The 19,064-nt window shown below is 35.4% G+C and overlaps 1 protein-coding gene and 1 non-coding gene across 4 annotated transcripts in view; one reads left to right on the top strand and one right to left on the bottom strand.

Annotated features, from left to right (window-relative positions):
• Window positions 1–19,064, top strand: part of UBE2K (ubiquitin conjugating enzyme E2 K) — a 76,066-nt gene that overhangs the window by 43,346 nt on the left and 13,656 nt on the right. For all 3 annotated transcript variants that reach the window (XM_055588331.1, XM_055588330.1, XM_055588329.1), the window contains exons 2-4: window positions 2,158–2,251; window positions 6,429–6,487; window positions 18,018–18,100. In XM_055588331.1, coding sequence (XP_055444306.1) covers window positions 2,158–2,251; window positions 6,429–6,487; window positions 18,018–18,100 — 236 coding nt within the window. The remainder of the gene's footprint in view (window positions 1–2,157; window positions 2,252–6,428; window positions 6,488–18,017; window positions 18,101–19,064) is intronic.
• On the bottom strand, window positions 9,461–9,583 carry LOC129658221 (U6atac minor spliceosomal RNA). Its single transcript, XR_008717320.1, has one exon. It is a non-coding gene; the product is annotated as a U6atac minor spliceosomal RNA (small nuclear RNA).

The following is a 19,064-nucleotide window of genomic DNA, read 5'->3' on the forward strand; positions in this document are numbered from 1 at the left end:
ACCCATTTTTCTCTGAGTTATAATTTGGGGGGAAATGAGGGCAGAAATAAGGACAGAGGTATGACAGTTTCTTTAGCATTTTACTGATCGGACAATTGGGGCAGTTTGCAGGGCAACTTTTCTAATTTGTTACTGCTTTCTACCCTCCCCCAAACTTTAGTGTAAGAGTGTTCTTTAGTATCCTGCAGTTTTAGGGTTATTTACTTCTTTGGGGGAAGCAGATACTGTGGGGTGCTATAGAGAACTTTGAAAGTATTCATGATTTGCAAGATCCACTTACTCTTGTTTTCCTTAGAAGTCTTAGGGAAGAAAAATAGATTCTGTAAGTTACACTTTTGGCTTCTTGGCCAGTGAACATCTAATACCTCTGATTTTCATTTTAACCTTCTTCATTCCTGTGCTTACTCAACAAAGTATTTTACCATTACTAAAGTTGTACGTTTCATCCTCTTCTGCAGATATCAAAGATGATAATGAATGACTTTTTTTTTTAGGGCATAGGAAGAAGTTCCCTATTACGCGTATTTATAATTAAATCTAATTTGGGGGTAAAATTATCTTCAGAAAAATATGAAATACTTTAATCTCAAATGCAGAAATGGTTGTGAATCTAATTCTAGTTAAAATGCATAAAGTAAGATTTTTAATCCTATATTATTAAAAATTAGATAAAAGTCACATAAAATCTTTAAAATTTGGGTTTGAAAGTTATATTTTTTCTGTACTTAACATTCAATACTAACTTATTTAGAAAAAGTGAAAATGATGGTATCTTCTTTTGGGATGGGGGCAGTTAAGGACTTTAATAATTCTTACATTTTTCCATCTAGTAAGCAAGATTAAGAGGTATGTTGAAAAGCAAAAATTTTCTTTTGAAATCTTATGGGGCTGTCTTTTGTAAGAGTACATGTGTCACTTAGGTATAAAGTGTAAAGTACAAAGTAAGTTGTTGTTTAGCCGCTAAGTTGTAGCTGATTCTTTGTGACCCCAGGGATTGTAGCCTGTCAGGCTTCTCTGTCCATGAGATGATTTCCCAGGCAAGAATACTGGAGTGGGTTGTTGTTTCCTTCTCTAGGGACTCTTCCTGACCCAGGGATCGAACTCGAGTCTCCTGCTTGGCAGGTGGATTCTATACCATATGGGAAGCCCCACAAAATAACTAAATGTAGATAAATATTTAAATCCTAACCAAAAAATGAAAACAAAACCTGTATTTTGAGGAATTACGGTTTTAAAAATTGAGAAAAGGGGAGGATTGTTGTGTTAGGTGAACAGACCAGTAAGATACTAATGAAGGTTACAAAATCTAAGTAGAGAGCCCATTTGCAAGCAAGTACATGTGACCACTGAAGTGAATCCCACTGGAGGGTTTTCTGAATCACAGTCATTATTTACTATGAGAATGGATTGTTAAAGATCATTGAGAGATTGAAGTGATAAGATTGATATGACAGTACTTTGAGAAATGTACAAAATATAGTAGATGTAGATAAATATAATATAAAAATCTGTTTTGAAAAGTAAGTAATTGCCACTGACGTAAACTAAGCAGAAAAACAGATAGAGGAAGGCATTGGAAATTCTAGTGAGGCATTTAGGCTTCAGGAAATTGTGTGGAAAGGGATTAACTAGACACTTAGGGCTTTCATCATCCTGCTTGATGGTGTAATATTTTCAGTTAACCTACACACCTAGAAATTTAATGAGAGTGTATAGCCTAAATGAGTTTATAATGACCCTGAATTTTCTGTTTGTTTTCGAACCCATGTATCCCAGGGTATCAAATGGCAGTGTTCATCTATAGATGAATAGAATTATCACTTTGGATCTAATACACATGAATTTGAGGTATAAAATAGGTGTTAGCTGTTTTTCTCTAAACATTCCTATAATAAAGTCAACAGGACATTGTACTATTATTCAAAATGGCATAATGTCGTTAAAAACATTGCAGTTAAATTTTGTTAGTGTTTTTGTTTTAAGTATTCTTCAGATTGGCTCATTACGTTCTTGAAAATTACAGAATATTATTTTTACTAGAGTAGATAAGCTTATGAAAGAACGGGTTTCAAAAAATTTTTATAGGTAATACTTTAATAAAAATAGGTTTTTTTCCTTGCTGATATAACTAACATTTATTTTCTGTTTATTTTTAAGACGAGCAAAAATCAAATTAAAGTAGATCTTGTAGATGAGAATTTTACAGAATTAAGAGGAGAAATAGCAGGACCTCCAGACACACCATATGAAGGCAAGTACTTTTTTCTGTATCAAAATATTGTGCGTATTAGAACTTATCTGAAACACTAAATCAGAAAAGTCTTAAGCATTTATAAACTACATGGAAGGTAACTTCATTTGGCTTAAGGATATATACAGCAGTTTTTAAATAATAAATTTAGATACTTACCTAGACCGATTTTTCTTAATGAATTTTAGCTAACTTTTTTCTTTTCCCAAAACAGATTTAGTAGAGCTAAGCTACAGGTTATATTATGTTAGAATTTAACAGTGTAAAATTAAATTTACATCTACATGTTAAACATTTAACTTACATGAACTCTCAGTTACCCTTCATATGGTATCTGTAACAAATTTTGTCTTAAATTTCTGACTTATGTTTATTTTTTAAAGCAAAGTTCCTCTTCCCTGTTTATCATTTAGCATGTAATCCACTCATGTCTTCATGCAGGCTGTATTCAAAATATTTAATTTTCTTTATTCAGGAAAGCTTTAAGTGATCATTTCAAGGCATATAGAAAAGAAAGGAGGCAGCTTTCCTGAACTCTGTTGACAAACTAAGTCTTTATACTTTAGACCATGGAATTGGGGTGGTAAGATACGGAAAGGAGCTTTGTAAGCTTTTTATTCACTCATTAGGCAGATCTTCAGTAGTGAATATTATTATATATCTGAGTTTATATGGCATAGCCAAGATTCTTGCATATAAGAGGCATTCACATATTTGATAGAAGTCATGTAATATTGTTTGTAGTAGTAGCATTTATTGAGTTCTTACTTATTTTGAGGTTTATGTGTCTTTTCTCATTCAGTCCTTAAAACATATCTAATGAGGTAAGTACAGTTATCACTGTTTCATAGATGAAGAAACTTAAGCTCAGGAAAGTTAAGTAACTGTTTAAGACATCTAAGCTGCACAGCTGGGATTTGAGTCCCTAATAGCCTATGACTCTAAAGCCTTTTTTTCTAATCTCTTTCTGCTCTTGAATAAAACAGGATTGACTGATTGATGGAAGTGGCGGTGATGTCTTTTTTGAATGTAGTGGTTCTGTAATGAACAATAACTTAAAGTTTTTCAGAAAAATTCAGTGTCCTAGACTATTTTTCTGTTTTCATTTGAATTTTTAAAGTCCCTAAAATATCCTTAGCACATTCTACCAAATCTGAAATGATATAATTTTGTTATTTGTTTTATAGTTCATATGAGCCATTTCTAGACTTACTTAAATTTTTATAGTGCCTCCTATATGCCAGGCCTCATCTGGATTCTTTCATGAATAGCTATTCATGTAGTCCTTTTGACAGTTGTTAGTTGGAGAAGAGATCTTGAGTTATCTTGCAAAAATCAAGTTCGTCCTTAGTAGCATATGTTATTTATGATATACTAGCTTCTTCTGAAGGCATACATTATAAATATTCTTGAATTACTTTTTTTAGGTTGTTTAGATGTGTTTTTAAAAGATAGTAAGACAGTAGCATTATCACCCTGCAGCTCTTCCAGTAAACTGATATTTATAAACAAGAGAGCTCCTGAACTAGACAGAGAGTTTGTTACTTTCTTAGCAACTGTTAGTAAAGGTACATGAAGTTTTTAAAAATTGGACAATACACACTTACTTGCAGGATGATTAAGTTATAACTATACCACATTCATTAGTTAGAAACAAGCTTGATAATTTTTAAGTGCTTATTTCTGCTGCTGCCACTGAGACATTAATGTTTGATAACATTAGTTTTAATATGCTTCTTGGGTATGTATTTGAAGTAGATTAATTTAAATTGTATTCTTATAAAACTATTGAACAGAAGTTCATTTTGTTTAAGAAAAGCATCATTTGAGGGCATTAGCTTAATACTTTTTTTGCAACATGAATGGAATAAAATATTTTGATTATGTGTATCTCAAGGCTCTTGATAAATTTTGAGGGTGTTTTTTTTTTAATCTCAATAGCTAAGGCAAAAGTTTACATGGGAATGTTAAATTGTTAATAGCCATCATTAAGAAATCAGGCAGCTATTTTATGTAGTGTAGAAAGTAATCAGATTGAGTTAAAATGACTATGTTATTGTATATGTTACCTCAGTTTTCTTCTTTTGCCTTAATGGCTCAGTGGCAAAGGAACAATTTAGTTCTTGAGCCTTTCTCCCTAAGAGCTGTTTTAAATTTACAGAGTCATTCTTAATGTTAAAAAAAAAAATCTCACTGCTACCCCAGCTTCCCTTTGGACTAAGTTAAATATAAAAATTAAAGATGTTTAATATTAAAAGCTATTCTTCAAGAAGTAAATATTTTATAGTGAAAGCTGTTACGATAGTAATATAGTTATTGAGTATTATAAAGCTTTCTTAGTTGTGTTGTTCTGATGTATATCAAATAATGTTCCAGTTAATGCTGTATTGATTATATATTGAAGTTGTCAAATAATGCAAGACAGAGCATACTAACAGCATATGGAGTAGAAATAGGATTTGGGGGACTCTAGGGTCCAGCATTATTTCTATAGTATTTCAGGGCTCTCATACTGCTCCTAAGAGATTGTTTTGGACATTAAAGAAGGAAAAACCTTATATGAAAGGTTATAGAGACAGTAATTTGAAATTAATGGAAAAAAGTAAAGTTCATAGGAAGGAAAAAGAAGACTGTGCATATTACTCAGGCCAAATTTATTATACCTATATTTGAAGCTGACATTTATAACTCTGAACATAAAGTTATCTCTGTGTACACAAAAATTTCCTGAGGTCCTCTTCTCTTAGCTCTTTTTCTTTTGTTTCTTTTTGGCTTCTTTCCTTCCTGTTTCACTGCTGTCACGTGCTCTGTGCTTCAGGCATCTAGTTCTACTTGTATATCAGTCAGTCTGAGATTCTATTAAAAAGAATAAGCAAGAAAAGAAGAATTGGAACCAAAAAGGGCGAAGAAAGTGGTACCAAGTGAATTAATTTTCATTCTCAGATCCGCATTCATTTATTCCTAACAGTGAAAGAAGTGAAGGATACACTGAGGATTGAGTGTATAGAATTTTGAAATCGATAGTGTTCCTAGTGCACAGTTACTATTTGTATTTTATTACTTATGGAAAATTTCAGATACATACAGAAAGCAAATGGTATAATGAAACTTCCATGTACTCATCAGCCAGCATTAATAACTATCAATTCATGGCAGTCTTTGATCTAATTCGCTTGATTATTTTGAAGCAAATCCAAGATGTAGTTTTATATATAACTATTTCACTGGCACAGTTTTGTTTGTTGTATTTTGGAATGGTAAATACTCTATGTTAATGGAACATAAAATTTTAGAATTAAAAGTTTCTTTAGAGTTAGGACTCAAATCCAGTCTGAAGTCCAGTGCAAGACACCCCCTTCAGAGTTTTCTGAGGGGCAGTTATCCTCCCTTTTAATATCTCAGTATGGAAAGCTAGATAAACTTTTTTTAAAAAATACCCTGTTTAGCTGCTAGTTGCTCAAGATAACTTCATACCAGTATGTTGCCTACTGTGTATATATTACTGTTGAGAACAATCTTTTTGTAAAGTTTTGCATTTTATATACGTATTTAGAGGAAGAGAGTAGGTTTTTGTCTTTGTGCCTACCTCTTGTCTTATTGTTGAATTTTGTTTTTTAAATTTTAACAAGAAATATTGGCATTTTATGTCCCAAATAAAAGTTTGGGACAGTTTCACATTTGAGAGAACCAGTTTGATACAGATTTTTTCAGTTTATGGCATAATCTGTGTATCTTTATTCTCTGTACCTTCTGTGCCTTTATACTTCCCTACTGTCTTTCCTTTTTTCTTTCCATTTTTTTGTCTTATTTAGCAGCTCTTATCAGTGTGGACTAAAGGAAGCAAAAGCAGATAGAACCTGTACTCCGTAATTGTTCCAGTGAAGTCTTTGGCATTGGATTGTCTATAGATTTAATGTATTCATCCATCTCTAGTCCGATTATTCACTGATAAGCTAGTATCAGTTGTATAAAATGGGTATTCTGTATGCTTTAAGTGACCTTTAAATTAAAAACTACTAATATTTTGTCTGCTTCCTTTTTGGGTTTCAACTTTAAAGTGAATCTGTTGTAATTGAATATAAAATAGTATATATTTTGAAAAGTTCTATCACTATATTTGGCTTCACATATTTGAGGCAAGCAACATTCTTAACTTTCTGTTTTCCCCATTTTTTAGGAGGAAGATATCAACTAGAGATTAAAATACCTGAAACATATCCATTTAATCCCCCTAAGGTATTGTAAGCCCATTTTTATGCATGAACTATATTTCTTGGTTCATTTAATTAATATATACTCTAGTATTTATTAAAATTACACGTTTTGTGTGTGTGTGTGTTTGCTGTGTAAATTTGGTGTGGACAAGGTTTCAGGTAATGGCAAACAATTTGCTTCTGGAATTAGAATGAAAAGCAAGCTTCCTTAGAGGCAGCTAGTAATGTATTTAGACAGAACAAGATCTATATCTGACAATGGCTTAAATTCTAGGTCTGGTAAAACTTGCAGTGTCCCAAATTTAGAGAATCTTATACAAATTTTTTTTGCTTCAAAGAAATATATATATATATATATATATATATATTTTTTTTTTTTTTTTTTTTTAGGGAATAGTGTATTCTGGATTTATTCAACATTTATTTGAATGCTTTGTGCCAGTATAGCAATAAATAAAGCTTTTACTGTCCTTGCTGTCATGGAGCTCATGTTCTAGTGGGATGAAAAAAATGAACAAACATTGCAATTGTGATAAATGTTAAAAGAGGAAACAGAATAACCTAGGATTGTGTATAACAAGTGGAACTAACCTAAACTTACATTTTGACTGAACTGCTTCCTTTACCTCTTTGCTTTTACTATCATCACTATTTTAGTTTAGGCTTTCAGCTTTACTTCCCATGTTTTGCCTGTTACTTAATCACCATTTCATTTTTACCACTACTGTTCATTGTTTGTAGTGCTGTACTGTAAATCTTCCTAAAGTGAATTTTTGATCATGTTTCGTTTCTTCTCTTTCCTTGTTAATAGTATAACTCCTTATAGCGATGGGCATTTAAAATCTCCTATAACATGCCTCTGTGGTCTTTTCCATCCTAATCTTCTGCCACTTTCACCCACAAAATTGGTTTCATTTTCCAACCTAGATTATTTTCTGTTTGTATAATGCTTATTCTTTCACACTTTCCTGTCATTTTCACTTGAATCATTATCCCTGTCATTGACAATGCTAGTTTTCTTTTGAGGTCTGGGTAAAGTATCACTTTCTCCATTAAGCTGTGCCTGTCAAAATGTTTCTCCCTTTACTCTCAATAGCATTTTATATAACTTACATAGGACTAACACAGTTATAGTATGAATTAATGTATTGTATTATTTGGGGATATGTATCTTTTACTAGCTTTTGTGTTCCTGAGGTCAAAGACCATGGCTTAATAGACCTTTGTATTTTCTCTGATTCCTAAAAGTACAGTGTCCCTTGAGCATATATTAGTCTTTCCAGAATTCATTCACTCAACTTACTGGTTGTCCTCTGTTTAAGAATAGACAGGGTAATGGAAGTTCCAGGGTAAAGTTGTGTCACCTGCCATTGTGAGGTGCCTGTTTCTCTGTTATTTATGTTCATCTATTTTCTGATAAACCTGATTGATTTTTTTAATTGTGGTAAGTAAACATAAAACTTATTACCTTAACCAGTTGTAAGTGTACAGTTTAGTGGCATTAAGCAGATTCAGTTTGTTTTTCATCTATCACTACCATCCATCTTCAGAACCTTTTTTCATCTACTAAATAATAACTTCCTGTTTCCTCATGCTGGTAACCAGTTATACTTTATGAATTTTGGTCTGCTCTAGGTACCTCATTAAAGTGGAATCACTCAATTTGTATTCTTTTATACCTGGTTTATTTCACTTAACTTAATGTCTTTCAGTTCAGTTCAGTTCAGTTGCTCAGTTGTGTCCAACTCTTTGTGACCCCATGAATCGCAGCACGCCAGGCCTCCCTGTCCATCACCAACTCCCGGAGTTCACTCAGACTCACGTCCATCGAGTCAGTGATGCCATCCAGCCATCTCATCCTTTGTCGTCCCCTTCTCCTCCTGCCCCCAATCCCTCCCAGAATCAGAGTCTTTTCCAATGAGTCAACTCTTCGCATGAAGGCTCATCTCTGTTATAATTTGTATTGGAACTTCTTTCTTTTTTAAGGCTAATAGTATTCCATAAACACTGCATTTTATTTATCTATTGATGGGCATTTTGGTTCCTACCTTTCAAGCCCGGTTGATTTTTTTGTCCCCCTCCTGTTATAAAAGTAGTTTGTATTTGTTGTAGAAATTTGAATGGTGATGTATTTCTTGAAAAAGAACATCTTTTCAGTATGACCACTTAGAGGTGACCACTATTAAACTTTCATTTTATATCTATGACATAATATTCATCCTCATCTTAGTTACCCTCTACTAGGTAATCTTGATTGTCAATATTATCATTAAAATAAAATAAGTAGTGGTCTGTTTAGTTTACATTAATTGTAGAATACTATAAATTTAAGAAAAGATTTTAAAATGTTTTGAGATAAGGATGACCTCCAAGCCAAGCAATAATTTTTTTAATGGAAACGAGGGAAGAAAAGATCTCAAGAGAGACTGCTGTGACAATACACTGTATTTTTACTATTAAGATGTCACTTGCATTGTGCTAAGAATTGTATATGCCTTCCTAAGACAGTCTTAATGAATGAGGGAACTGAGGGTTAGAAGTCAAATAGAAACTAGATTTGTAAGGCCCACCGTGCTCTACTTCCTTGATCCTAATGCGGAAGGAGTAAGGGCCGAATCTCGGAAACAGTGATTGTGGCTCTACCAAGAATAAGAATAATCACCCATAGTTCAGATCTTACAGCATTTGACAGACTTTTTGATCTTAGGCAAGTTGTCTAAGGTGTTTCCTCATTTGTAAAATCCTTTCAATGGAGTAGTCCATTTGAAAAATAGTATTTCAATTATGCTATGAAACTTTTTTTCACATTTTTAATATTTCTCAAATCAGGGTATATCTTTTAGTGGATGAGATAATTTAATTGGCCCAGTTTTTTTCTTTCTCATGGTATATAAAATAATGGTGTATTGAGTACTTGATGGTACCCGTGGTTCAGTAAAATACAGTACTTTGAACAGCGTGTTGTAAATATTAGCCAGCATTATTTTTTTACCAAAAAACATGATGGTTAGATACAGTGAAGTAGGTGGCAGTGCCTTAACCATATACATGTTGTCAGGCTCTAGAGCCTCTTCTGTCTTTATCAAGTGGAGTGCTAACCGTTCCTTTCATACAACACATAGCAGTTCTAGATATCTACTCAATAGAAGAAAATGTGCTCATACAACAACTTGTACACAAGTGTTCATACCAGCACTAATTCATAACTGCCAAAAGTGGAAGCTCTCTAATGTCCATCAACTTAATGGAAAAATTAAATGTGGTGTATTTACCACATTTGTTTATAATGATGAATGTGCTGATATGTGCTATAAGATAGATGAACTTTGAAAACATCATCCTAAATGAAAAAGCCAGGCATAAAAAGCCACACATTGTATAATGTCATTTACATGAACATTAGAAGAGGGAAATCATAGAGAAAAAAGGTAATTTGTTGGTTGCTTATGGCTGGAGGAGTATGAAGGAATGGGGAGTGACTCCTGGTGATTACATAGTTCTTTTTGAGGTGTTGAAATGGTCAAAAATTATATTTTGGTTGCGGTTGCACAACTCTGAATATACTTACCACCAAGAAGTTGTGCGTTTTAAATGAGGATGGATTATTGTCTCAATAAGTGTTTATTTCCCTCTGTTGTTTTCATTCAGTCACTAAGTCGTGTCTGACTCTTTGCAACCCCATGGACTGCAGCATTCCAGGCTTCCCTGTCCTTCACTATCTCCTGGAGTTTGGAGTTTGCTCAGACTCAAGTCAATTGAGTTGATGATGCCATCCAACCATCTCATCCTCTGCTCTTCTCTTCTCCTGCCCTCAATCTTTCTGAGTGTCAGGGTCTTTTCCATGAGTCAGTTCTTTGCATCAGGTGACCAAATATTAGAGCTTCAGCTTCAGCATCAGTCCTTTTGATGCATATTCAGTGTTGGGTTTCCTTTAGGATTAATGGGTTTCTCTGTGCTGTCCAGGGGACTCTGAAGAGTCTTCTCCAGCACCACAATTCAAAAACATTGATTCTTCAGCACTCAGCCTTCTTTATGGTCCAACTCTTCACATCCGTGCATGATTACTGGAAAAACCATAGCTTTGACTATATGGATATGGACCTTTATATACCAAAGTATTGTCTCTGCTTTTGATATGCTGTCTAGGCTTGTCCTAGCTTTTCTTCCAGGGAGCAAGAATCTTTTAATTTCATGGCTGCAGTCAACATCTGCAGTGATTTTGGAGCTCACAAAGATAAAATCTGCCACTATTTCCCCCTTTTCCACATCTGTTTACATTAAATGATGGGACCAGATGCCATGATCTTAGTTTTTTGAATGCTGAGTTTTAAGCCAGCTTTCTCACTCTCCTCTTTCACCCTCATAAAGACGCTATTTAGTTCCTTTTTGCTTTCTGCCAGTAGAGTTGAATTATCTGCATATCTGAGGTTGTTGATATTTCTCCTGGCAGTCTTAATTCCAGCTTGATTCATCCAGTCTGGCATTTTGCATGATGCGCTTTGCATGAAAGTTAAATAAGCAGGGTGGCAATCTAAAGCCTTGACAAACTCCTTTCCCAGTTTTGAACCAGTCCATTGTTCCATGTCCGGTTCTGCTGCTGCTTGAGCTGCATACAGGTTTCTCGGGAGGCAGGTAATGTGGTCTGATATTCCCATGTCTTTAAGAATTTTCCATAGTTTGTTGTGATCCACAAAGTCAAAGGCTTTGGCATAGTCAGTTAAGCAGAGATAGGTGTTTTCCTGGAATTCCCTTTCTCTGTGATCCAACAGATGCTGGGAATTTGATCTCCAGTTACTTTGCCTTTTCTAAATCCAGCTTGTGCATCTGGAAGTTTTCGGTTCATGTACTGCTGAAGCCTAGCTTGAAGGATTTTGAGAATTACCTTGCTAGCATGTGAAAGGAGTCTAGTTGTACAGTAGTTTGAACATTCTTTGGCATTGCCTTTCTTTGGGATTGGAATGAAAATTGATCTTTTCCAGTCCTGTGGCCATTGCTGAGTTTTCCAAATTTGCTGGTATATTGAGTGTGGCACTTTAATAGCATCATCTTTTCACATTTGAAGTAGTTCAGCTGGAATTTCATTACCTCCGCTAGCTTTGTTCGTAGTAATGCTTCCTAAGGCCCAATTGACTTCACACTCCAGGATGTCTGGCTATAGGTGAGTGACCACACCATAGTGTTTATCTAGGTCATTAAGACCTTTTTTGTGTAGTTCTGTGTATTCTTGCCACCTTTTTTTAATCTCTTCTGCTTGTTAGGTCCTTGTCGTTTTTGTCCTTTATTATTGTGCCTATATTTGCATGAAACGTTCTTGGAATCGCTGATTTTCTTGAAGGGATCTCTAGTCTTTCCCATTCTGTTGTTTCATATATTTCTTTGCATTGTTCTGTTAAGAATCTCTTTTTGCCATTCTCTGAAACTCTGCATTCAGTTGAATATGTCTTTCTCTTTCTCCTTTGCCTTTCACTTCTCTTCTCTTCTCAGCTATTTGTAAGGCCTCCTCAGACAACTGTTTTGTTTTCTTGCCTTTCTTTTTCTTTGGGATGGTTTTAATCACTGCCTCCTGAGCAGTATTACAAACTTCTGTCCATAGTTCTTCAGGCCCTCTGTCTACAGATCTAATTCCTGGAATCTATTTGTCACTTCCAGTGTGTAATCATAAGAGATTTGATTTAGATCATACCTTAATGGCCTGGTGGCTTCCCTATGTTCTTCAGTTTAAATCTGAATTTCGCAATAAAGGAGCTCATGATCTGAGCCACATTCAGCTCCAGGGATTGTTTTTGCTAACTGTGTAGAGCTTCTCCATCTTTGACTGCAAAGAATATAATCAATCTGATTTTGGTATTGACCCTCTGGTGATGTCCATATATAGTGTATAAATATAAATCCAGAGTGATGTCATAGTCCTAGCTCTGTTTTAGGCACTTGATACATTATTTCATTTAATCTTTAAAATCACTATTTTAACCCTTCCTCTTTCCACCAGTTTTAGAAAAATTAGAAAAATAGACTAAAAACATAACAACTGAGGTCTGTCTGATATTTTTGCTACTGTTCATAGTTCATGTTGCTTTTCAGGCCACTATGTCTTAATTCCAGTCATTCCATATTGAGGTAGTGTCAAGATTTAGAAAAGTCTTCCTCAGTCAGCCCAAATTTGCTTTCCTTTGGCTTCAACCAGTTAGTTGTAGCTGGAATTTAGTATCATTTTAAATATGGTCCTCCTCTAATTTATGGTATTAAGCTTTTGCAGTAAATGCTAATTAATGTTTGATAAATATGTTTTGGATATTTCCTATATTAAATTTGAATTTTTACTGTTTGGTAAATATAATGGAAAGAGTGGGGAATAATTGTGTAAATTTCTTGCATGATTATGTTCACATATGTTTAATATGTAGCCTCAGGTTTCATTTTTTTTTTTAATAATCATCTTATGTGTCTTGGATGCTTGCCAAACTGTTCTCCAGAAGTCTTTTTTTTAAAAAGTAATTTATTTTTGGTTGTGCTGGGTCTTTGTTGCTTTGCAAGGCCTTTCTCTAGTTGGTGAGGGGGGCTTCTCACTGTGGTGGCGTCTCTTGTGGCGCTCAGTCTTCAGTAGTTGTGGCTCACAAGCTCAGTGGGTTTAGCATGTGGCACTTGGTAGCTGCTGCTTGTGGGCTTATTTGCTCCAGGCATGTGGAATCTTCCTGGGCCTGTGTCCACTGCATTAGTAGGTAGATTCTTATCCTCTGCACCACCAAGCAAGCCCCTTAGATTTAATTTTAAACTTTATGAGGTTAAAGTATTGAAGTTTAACTGTTAAATTCTCAATGCTGTGCAGCTAAAATTGCACCACATTGAAAGCTTACATTGATTTATTTTAACATGGTCACAGAGAATTTTCTGCTCATTTTTTTTTTTGCAATAAACTATTGACCTCAAGAGCAGAAGGTTTACTTCTGGACAGAGAAGATAAATCTTTGAGTCAGCTGAATATAGTGTAGAAGGAATTTGATTCAATGCATACCTAAAAGTAAATTGTAATATATACTCTATTAATGAAAAACTCATTAAATTAGTAAAACTAGCTCAGTGATTTGTCCAGCTGATAGTTGGAGATTAGATTGTGAATTTTCTTGTTTTTCCTTGGTGTTACAAATATACTCTTATATGTGAAATTGAGTATAAATACCAAATGTAATAACCTTTAGTGAGTCTTCTTTTCTGCATATGCACATTTAAAATAGCATTTTCTTTTGTACAAGTTAGTTAAAGCAGGTTTAATATTGTAACTTCCATGAGTTCCAAGCTTGAAACTGGAAATTCCTGATGGAAATAGAGTTCATATCTACCATGAGGTAGAAGGTGAAATTTTTGTTGAATTAAAGAGTGTAAAAATAATAGGATACATCCTGTAGGAGGAGATAAGATTACTTATGATGGTACACTAATATAGAGAATGACGAATAGTCCCCTTCCTTTACTTCAGTCTGGTCACATTGCTGCTGCTGCTAAGTCAGTTCAGTCGTGTCCGACTCTGTGCGACCCCGTAGACGGCAGCCCACCAGGCTCCCCCGTCCCTGGGATTCTCCAGGCAAGAACACTGGAGTGGGTTGCCATTTCCTTCTCCAGTGCATGAAAGTGAAAAGTGAAAGTGAAGTCGCTCAGTCCTGTCAGACTCCTAGCGACCCCATGGACTGCAGCCTACCAGGCTCCTCCGTCCACGGGGCTCTCCAGGCAAGAGTACTATGTACATGGTATTAAGATTTTTGTTTCTAAATTCTTTAAGAGCGCCTCAAAATTAATGATTGTTGTCAAGTTACCCAGATGGTGCTATTATTGGTTTCATTTGTGAAAATAAGGAAGCTTGACTTGTTATTTGTGTAAGTATTTTAGTACTATTTGTTTTTGTTGTTGTTCAGTCACTCAGTCATGTCAGACTCTTTGCAGCCCCATGGACTGTACCCTGTCACGCTTCCCTGTCCTTCACTGTTTCCTGAAGTTCACTCAAACTTATGTCCATTGAGTTGGTGATGCCATCCAACCATCTCATCCTCTGTCGCCCTCTTCTCCGCCTGCCCTCAATCTTTCCCAGCATCAGGCTCTTTGCATCAGGTGGCCTAAGTATTGGAGCTTCAGCATCAGTTCTTTCAATGAATATTCAGGACTAATTTCCTTTAGGATTGACTCATTTGATCTCCTTGCTGTCCATGGCACTTTTGAAAGTCTTCTCTAGCACCACAATTCAAATCAATCAATCAGTTCTTCAGCGCTTAGCCTTCAGCACATGGTCCAACTCTCACGTTCCTACATGACTACTGGAAAAGCCATAGCTTTGATTATACGGATCTTTGTCGGAAAAATAGTGTCTTTGTCTTTTAATACGCTGTCTAGGTTTGCCATAGCTTTTCTTCCAAGGAACAAGAGTCTTTTAAGTTTCTGGCTGCAGACACAGGGAGCTCTGCCTGGTGCTCTGTAAAGACCTAGAGGGGTGGGGTGGGGTGGGAGGGAGGGTGAGTCAAGAGGGAGAGGTTATGTGTATACTTATGGCTGATTCACGTTGTTGTATAGCAGAAATCAACACAGCATAGTAAAGCAATTATCCTCCAATTAAAAAAAAAAAAACAAAGCTGTGGAAGACCACACAAAGAACTACTTACAGGACAGTTATATCTGTACTAGTAGATAATGGAGTGACTTTGAAAATTATTCTCTTTATTATTATCTCCAAATTCAGAGTTACTTGTTCCTAATTGTAGATTGTACTACAAAGAAATAAAGTTTAATAATAATATGCATATTAGTTTTCATGTAGAGTCTACTGAGAATCATGTACTGAAGATTCTTTAAAAAGCAATATACAATCCACACATCCTTAGATCATCAGCCTAAATCATAAACCTTTTGACATCTTCAGTAGTAGATTTTTAAAATTCTGTTTTCCTTGGGACTTCCCTTATGGTCCAGTGCTTAGGACTTCGAGCTCCCACTGCATGGGGCACAGGTTTTTTCCCTGGTAGGGGAACTAATGGAGAAGGCAGTGGCACCCCACTCCAGTACTCTTGCCTGGAAAACCCATGGACGGAGGAGCCTGGTAGGCTGCAGTCCATGGGGTCGCTAAGAGTTGGGTACGACTGAGCGACTTCACTTTCACTTTTCACTTTCATGCATTGGAGAAGGAAATGGCAACCCACTCCAGTGTTCTTGCCTGGAGAATCCCAGGGACGGGGAGCCTGGCGGGCTGCCGTCTATGGGGTTGCACAGAGTCGGACACGACTGAAGCGACTTAGCAGCAGCAGTAGCAGGGGAACTAAGATCCTGCATGCCTTGTGGGTGTGGCCAAAAAGGAGCAGAAATTTTCTGTTTTTTTCTAATCTTGTTGAAAATATTTAAAGTCAAAATACTTTGCTGTCCTTGTGTCACTGAAATTGTGGCTTATTGTTATCTCATCATTATAAAGCTTTGAACTCAAATGGTAAAAATTGTGATGTGAATATCATGGTTATATCTGTTACCAAGAAATGTTTTTAGTACATGAGCCCTATATGCCTGTCTTATTTGATCTTCACTATACTTGAGAAGGATAATGTTTAGCCTTTTAATAACAAGTTTGTCGTAATGTTAATTGTATATTTGTTCAGTGTGAGGCACTTCAGATGCTTGGAGTGCTCTGCTAAGCAAATAGACACCATGCATTTTAGGGAAGACTAGGCAAATGTGGGAGAGATTATAGAAGTGTGATCAGTACTGTGAAATAGGTAAGTGCAGGGTGCTATGGGATCAATCAGGTCAGGGAGAGTGGTTATGGAAGTTGAAACTTGGAGAATCAGTATGAGTTAGCCAGAAGAAGATATTAAGGTGTGTTATTGGAAGAAATGTGTGAAGGCCCTCAGGCAAATAGGACTTATTGAGAACTTACTTTGAATGTGGGATGATAGTGAGGTTTGAGAGGTAGGCTAGAACCAGTTTAAGAGTGTGGGCTTACATAAAGGAAATGAGAAGTCCTTAAGGGGCCTTAAGTGAGTAGTGTCATGAATCTGGTTTGTTTTAAAGAGCTCTCTGGTTTCATTGTAGAAAATGGATTAGAGGGAACAAAACTGAAAACAGTAAAGTCAGTAAACTGTTGCGTAAGCCAGGAGCATAATGATAGTCTCCTTTAAGGAAATGGCGTTCTGTGGATGGAAAAAGTAGGTATCAGTGAAAGCAGTAAGTGTAATTTTTTAAGAATTATAAAAGAACTAGAGTGGAAAGTCTCCATTAGTTTTAGGTATTTTGAAGTCATTGGTGACTTAAAGGGCTTTTTCAGATTGTACATATGTTAGTGAGTTTGTGGGGAATTAGGGACAGATAGCATAGACAAGGAGAAGGAAATGGCAGCCCACTCCAGTATTCTTGCCTGGAGAATCCTGTGGACAGAGGAGCCTGGTGGGCTGCTGTCCATGGGGTCGCACAGAGTCAGACACGATTGAAGCGAGTTAGCATGCAAACATGCATTGGAGAAGGAAATGGCAACCCACTCCAGTATTCATGCCTGGAGAATCCCAGGGACAGAGGAACCTGGTGGGCTGCTCTCTATGGGGTCGCACAGAGTCGGACACAACTGAAGTGATTTAGCAGCAGCAGCATAGACAAATCACGAGAAGCAGAAGCATAAATATTTTAGCTACTTTCCATTTATAGCTTAGATTTGGAACATACATTGATGAATTAATTGTTGTAAGGTACTTTGAGTTTGGCTTGTAGTAGTCTATTAAGTGTTAAAGAATTTTGACTTAGGTGACTATCGTATACATGTCAGATAAAACCCTCCTTCGTCTTGTATTCCTCCTCCTGAAGCTCATAAGTTAGAGCTGATGAACTTCATTTCATTTCAGAGTTAGCATTTTCACTTGTTGATTTCTTGCTCTTTCATGCTAAGACAAACAGGTACATTTAGAATCTGAGATTAGATTGTGTGAGTTTGTATTTTCTATTGCTAACTAGTTATTTGATATTGAATAAATTTCTTAGACTTTAAGCCTCAGTGCCTGGGAAATAATAGTAGACTTTTAAGTATTACATTTTTCTAAAGTATTTGAGAAAAAAATACTACAGAAAAATCAGAAGCAATCTTGCCATCACTTACTACATCTGTTTTCATGTATTGATTTTGCTTTTTCCTTCAAACCTATTCTACACCCTTTGTCACACTAAAAAATCATCATTTGCTATCTATATTGACTTTATGTACTACCTAAATAGATCTTAATTCATGTTAAATTTCTCTTAACATCTAACACTATGCTAGGTAAGTTATAAACACCTTAGTTATAGTTAATTGGTGGCTTTCTTTGAGCATTTATTAAAAAGAATGTACGTCATTGACAGCATTCAACTTACTGAATGCTTTGTCTTCTACACCCATCCCTTGACCTAGGCAAAATGATGTAATGTTAAGTATGGGCTTTTTAAAAAAAAAAAAACAAAAAAACAACTTGAGGATTTCTTTTTTTTGAAGTTTTACTTAAATTATATGGTTGGTTTTTTTTTCCTGTTACTTAAAAACTCAAATGTGCTTTATATTCTAGGTCCGGTTTATCACTAAAATATGGCATCCTAATATTAGTTCCGTCACAGGGGCTATTTGTTTGGATATCCTGAAAGATCAATGGTAAGAGATTTTGAATTCATGTTCAAGCCTCATATGATTCTAAGTCTGTTAGCATGTTAAATATGTACTTGGCCTCAAAGCATAAGTATATTATATTTTCTCTTATTTGGGAAGTAATTTTAAAACTTGATGAAATCTCTCAAGTACATTAGAGAAAATATGTTATAATTGAAATTGGAATCTGTATTTAAATAGTGATTTATTAGGAAATGTCAGATGCTAACTTGACATCTTGAAAAGTCTTGGATTTTATTTGTTGTTTTGGTAATTTTAATTTTTTGCTATCTTTGGAAGATTTTTATGAGAGACAAAATGGAAGTACTGAAGTAATCAGCTCTGACTTGGGTGGAGTGTAGGCACCAAAATGTTAGAAGTTGTGCTAATTGAACACGATTGAGGCTCTAAGATTCTATGAGGTACCACCTTTATAGGCGGTGTCTTCATTTGTACAGTGCTTTCACATATTTTGTCTGATTTCTTAGCAGCATTGTATTTAACCATTAGGTTAAAATTGTGGCTTTGCCATTTACTTGCTTGTGTGGTCTTAAGTAAATTACCTGGTCTTAATGCCTTTATTTCCTTATCTGAAAAAAAAAAGTAGGTTACTATCTGTTTCATAGGGCTAGTGAGAAGCTTAAATGAGTTGTTTTATGTATTTCTCTTAGAGTAAAGCCTGGGAATACAGATTGAAAAATTCAGACAAGAGATAAAAAGTCATTGGAGTGGAAGAAAACAAGTTATGTGTTTGATTTGTCAACAAAGGGAAAGAATGGAAGCTGAATAAGATAGAACAGGAATGACAACATTTAGCATATGGGTCAGTTGGTATATTTAGAAACTGGATGAACAGACAAGAGTTGCTGGTTTTGTTTTTCCATTCTGATAGCACATCTGAGTAAAGCCTCTTCCTCAGTAGATCATTGCTTGAGATCCAGTTCCTTGATCTGTGTTTCCATACTCTTAA

The sequence above is a fragment of the Bubalus kerabau genome, chromosome 7, assembly GCF_029407905.1.
Source record: "Bubalus kerabau isolate K-KA32 ecotype Philippines breed swamp buffalo chromosome 7, PCC_UOA_SB_1v2, whole genome shotgun sequence".
Lineage (NCBI taxonomy): Eukaryota > Metazoa > Chordata > Mammalia > Artiodactyla > Bovidae > Bubalus > Bubalus kerabau.